General features: G+C 56.7%; 1 protein-coding gene across 1 annotated transcript; it reads left to right on the top strand.

Annotated features, from left to right (window-relative positions):
• Positions 1–1,004: 1,004 nt before the first annotated feature.
• LOC125757036 (uncharacterized) lies at positions 1,005–4,665 on the top strand. The gene is made up of 3 exons (XM_049412110.1): positions 1,005–1,276; positions 1,385–2,389; positions 4,566–4,665. Exons 1-3 carry the CDS (start codon positions 1,005–1,007, stop codon positions 4,663–4,665), a joined length of 1,377 nt encoding a protein of 458 aa, XP_049268067.1.
• The last annotated feature ends 303 nt before the right edge of the window (positions 4,666–4,968 follow it).

Below are 4,968 nucleotides of genomic sequence, written 5' to 3'. Positions count from 1 at the left end.
ACAGATGTGAGGAGACGTCCTGGCTGTTACAAAATTCCCTCCAAAAGTACAGAAAATAAACAATGCTAGCAAATTCAACGCATTGTTGAATTTCAAGATTTAACACATTGTTGGCATCTGTATGACCAAAGGCGTGTGAACCCCAGGTAAAATTTGACAATGGGCTCGATGGTTAAACACGATCATCTTTATTTGCGCAAATCTACAAAGACGAACAGAACAAAGCGTGAAAAGGACACGCACACAGCATCGGCGCAAACGAGAAGCTGTTTGTGATGGCGATAAAGAAGGAATAAATAGATAGGCTACACGCAGGCGCAGAGATGCCCTAACTAGCATTGCTGATCAGGTCTATTTCTTTCTGGCTGAGCGCTATTGACGGAGCGTTTACGAATGCGCCGTGGGCAGCCGTTTTGATAGGGTAAGCTTCAATGACCTCCCTTTTCCTCTGGTTGCTTGACGTGTGCACAATCTCCTTCTCTTCAAACGCTGGATTTTACTTGCGTCTACTGCAGTCCATCGCCAGATGTCTCGGAGCTTGGAGTGGGCCAAATTGTATTGGTACTCACGCATCCTCTCGTTGACGCACCTTCCCGTTTGTCTTGCGTAATGAGCTCCGAATGAAATTGGAAACTTGTAAATGACGTTCTTTGCGCTATAATAAAAACACTGGGCTGAGAGCGTTCGAACAGGGACAGCAAAAGCTGGACAGGCGCAAGCAGCGTTGCAGCAACCACAGGTTGGGCAGCTCCAGCTCATGCTTCGAGCAGAGCTGGCGATGTGGCTGCAGCGCTAGGCATTCCTCTTCGCTACAATCGTCTCCCGTCGGAAAAGGAGCCATCATGGCGACTCACGGTGAACACAGTACGAGCGGATCGTAGTAGGGCTTCTGGTACATAACGGGAAGGACCCCGCCCCGACATGTTCTGCCCGATCAACGTACGCCGGATCCCACCAGCCCTTGATTTCGGCCCCCTGCACGGCGATATCGCCTTCGAGGAGCTATGGGCGCTGAAGCGGGCGTTCATGGATATGGGTCTACGACCTGGGTCTACAGGGTCTACGACCTGGTCCTCCTACTTCAGCCAGTGGAGACCCTCATGCGCCTCTGCCTTTCTGGGAGAATGACCCCCGATGAGCAGCGGCGTGCTATCATCACCCTCGAGCACCTCGGTGCTTACTGCGGCGTCCCGCTGCCCGTGCAGGCCATCGAGGCTGTGCCGCGCTCATGCGCCGAGGCGGCACCTGGGGCCGACGATGAAGGCGGGGACGATGCGTGCGCTGACGAGGTCGGCGTCGAGGCTTGTACGGGCTCGTGCGGCGGGCCGGCTCCGCGGGACGACAAGTGACGCGGTGGCAACGCATCGTCCGCCAACGAGGGCAGAAGGAACGTGATCGGCGAGGAGTACACAGCGACGGACGAGGAGATCGCCGAGAACGAGGCCGAGGACTCCCAGGACGGCGAAAGAGAGTGCGACGGAGGAAACCTCGAGGTCAGCGTCGAAGAGAACCCGCATGGCGCGTCCCCTTCAGAGGGAGCGTGTCACGACACGGCACCGAAGGCGGACGAGGAGATCGCTGAGGTGTTTGGCGAGGAAGGAGACGAGCCATCTGACGACAAGGTGGGCTCTGGTTTTGTGCTGGTTGATTTCCGGGACGGCGCCAGCATGCGGGAACTGGACGGTGCGACAAAAGATCTTGGAGGGCGAGAAGCAAAAGATGGAAAGGCGGAGAAGACGAGAAAGAGGCGGAAAAGGAAGAAAAAGAGAAACCACGACGAACAGCGCGTTGGTTTGGGGGCCAAGGAGAACATGGCGATCGTGGAGGAGGCGATCGTTGTGGACGCAGTGACACAAGTTCGCGCAAACATATCTGAACCCAACCCAGACAACGAGAGGGAAGATCGCACTGAGGAAGAGACGAAGAAGACTGAGGTGGGGAAGCCTGGCGCAGACTCCAAGGAGGAGGAAGAGACCAAGGGGGATGCTGCTCCGCCCGCCAAGAAGGCCAAGGCTGAACCGGCCAGGACGCGTCCCCAGTGTGAGACCAAGTCAGGGGGTGCGCGTCGCGTGTGCAGCCTGGAGGCGGCCGCCAAGGAGGGCGAGGCCCTTCTCAGGGAACTCGGCCACAAGGACAGCAGCGTCCCAGACAGTGCCTGCAGGCGCACACGCTCGCAGACACGGTGCACCACGGCTGCTCCCGCAGTACGGAAGATTCCTGCCAAGCCAGCACGCGGTGCCAGGAAGGGTGCGGCCTCCAAGAGCAGTAAGAAGGAAAAGAGTGAAGAGGAGGAGGAAGAAGAGGCAGCCTCTGCTGAGGAGGCCTCGACGACAGCCGTCTACGAGGACAGGTCAGCAAGCAGCATAGAGAAGAAGGGCGGAAGGACAAGGTAAAATAACGACGAGAATGCAGGCAATTAGGGCACGGCAAGAAGATTCCGAGGATGCCAACGCCGATCACAAGGAGGAACCGGAGGTCAACAACACGTAAGATGAGCCAACCACAGACAGTGGCAGCAAGGCGACTGCCACGACGACCGCTGATCCGAAAGTGGAAGCGGAGTCTCCAGTTGCCACGGACAACGCCGGGAGCTTGGTGACATGGTGGACGACCCGTGCCGGCGTGTGGTCGTGTACGCCACGTGCTGTCCGCCGTGGCCAAGGGCAGCCAGGACAGTTGCGCGGGCTACCGGCGCTAAGTAGCCCACGTCCTTCTCCCCCGCTTTTCCCGAGGGGAGGGGGCAGTATAGGAGCGGCGGCGGCTGCAAGCATGCTGACCATAGAAGGAGAGAACGATGGACGATGGCGCGCTCGCAGCTCGCGCTCAGCAGCCGCTGGCAGCGGGCAGTTGCGGCCGAGGCTTGCACCAGTAAAGACGTGTCTTTTTGGGTCTCGGCCTCATCCCTAAAGGGTTCAGGGCTGGCTGCAGCCGCAAAACCCTATAGACTTCAGGCGCTGTACGTGGATGGTTTCACGACCACGAAAGCGTTGGTTGTAGGCGGTGTAACCGGTTCGACGATGTAGTGTACAGGTGACGTCTGTGCAACGACATGGTAGGGTCCCTGATATTTCGAAGCAAGCTTGGAGGAGAGGCCAGTAGGGACAGCTGGAACCCAAAGCCACACAAGGGTTTCTGGAAGAAAGTGAGGATCAGGGTACGGGTGGTCATCGGCACGACGAGATTTTTGTTTCCATTGGTCTGCGGTTGTAAACGAGCGGGCGACCTGGCGGCACTCCTTCGCGCGGCGGGCAACTTAAGAGCTGGGTGTAGGTTCGGATGAATCGGGTCGGTATGGCAGTATGGTGTCGAGTGTGGTCGAAGGTTCTCGGCCATATAAGAGGAAAAATGACGAAAAGCAGTAGCCTGTGGAGCCGTGTTGTAAGCGCAAGCCACGAAGGGCAAACGTGGGTCCCCTCAGAGTGATCAGAGGTTGTACTTAGAGATCATGTCGCCAAGGGAGCAGTTGAATCTTTCCGTCAAGCCATTGGTTTGTGGATGGTAGGCGGTAGTAGTACGATGAACGATATGACATTCGGCAAGGAGTGCGTTTACAAACTCGGAGAGGAACACACGTCCTCTATCGCTCAGAAGTTCGCGTGGTGAGCCGTGACGGAGAATGAAGTTGGGCAGGAGGAAAGATGCTTTATCACGGGCTGTGGCAGCAGGCAGAGCGGCTGTTTCCGTGTATCGTGTCAAGGGGTCGACGGCGACGACTACCCAGTGGCTTCCAGGAGCCGTGAATGGGAGGGCTCCATACAAGTAAATGTCAATGCGGTCGAAGGGCCTGGCCGGGCACAGTATTGGCTGGAGCGTACCAGAGACGTGCTGAGGAGGAGCTTTGCACCGTTGGCACTGTGGACATGGTCGAATGTACTTGCGCACAAAGGTGTACATGCCTCGCCAATAAAACCTCGAGGAAAGTCGGCTGTATGTTTTGAAGACGCCCGCATGTGCACACTGTTGGCCAGCGTGGAAGGCTGAACATATTGTAGCGCGAAGATGTCGAGGTATCACCAGCGACCTCTTGCGGCCGTCGGACATGTAGTTTCTGCGGTAGAGGAGGCCATCACGGATCTCAAAGTGACTAGCTTGACGACGCAAGGCTCGAGAAGATGAAGGAAAAGTCGACGGATTGGAAAGGAATCGGAGGAGAGCTCTGATACAGGCATCCTTGCGTTGCTCGGACGCCATGTCCCAGTCAGCTGGGAACGAAAGTACTTTGTCCACGGCAGATAGGCAGGCAGTGCTTTCGGTTGACACCGGCGAGCGTGATAGGGCGTCGGCATCGGTGTGGCGTCGGCCCGACTTGTAGACAACGCGCATGTGAAAACCTTGCAACCGCAAAGCCCAGCGAGCTTATCGGCCAGAGGGGTCCTTCAACGTGGATAACCAAGAAAGCGCATGGTGGTCTGTGACTACGACGAAGGGGCTGCCATACAGGTAAGGTCGAAATTTACCAAGAGCCCGAATTATGGCCAAAAATTCCTTCTCCGTAACAGAATAATTGGTCTCTGCTTTAGTGAGGGTGCGGCTTGCGTATGCGACGACGTACTCCTGGAATTCAGAATTGCGCTGCGCGAGAACGGCGCCGAGTCCAACACCGCTGGCGTCGGTGTGGAACTCAGTGGGAGCAGTAGGGTCGAAGTGACGCAGGATTGGCAGTGAGGTGAGCAGACGGCGCAACTCTTGAGAGGCATCGTCACAAGTGGGCGACCAAGCGTAACCTTTCGAGTCGCTCCGTAGGAGCTGATTCAAGGGAGGGGTGATGGTCTCAAAATTTCGAATGAAGCGGCGAAAATGGGAACAGAGGCCAATCAAGCTGCGAAGTTTGAGAGACGCAGGTTTAGGAAAGTCAGCAACTGCCCGAAGCTTGGCGGTGTCGGGAAGAATACCGTCTTTGGATGCAACATGGCCAAGGATGGCGAGCTGCCTTGCGCCAAAGCGGCATTTCTTCAGGTTGAGCTGAAG

Source organism: Rhipicephalus sanguineus, chromosome 1 (assembly GCF_013339695.2).
Source record: "Rhipicephalus sanguineus isolate Rsan-2018 chromosome 1, BIME_Rsan_1.4, whole genome shotgun sequence".
Classification (NCBI taxonomy): Eukaryota; Metazoa; Arthropoda; class Arachnida; order Ixodida; family Ixodidae; genus Rhipicephalus; species Rhipicephalus sanguineus.
Note: the sequence above shows the minus strand (reverse complement) of the source record. Positions and strands in the feature narration are given on the sequence as shown.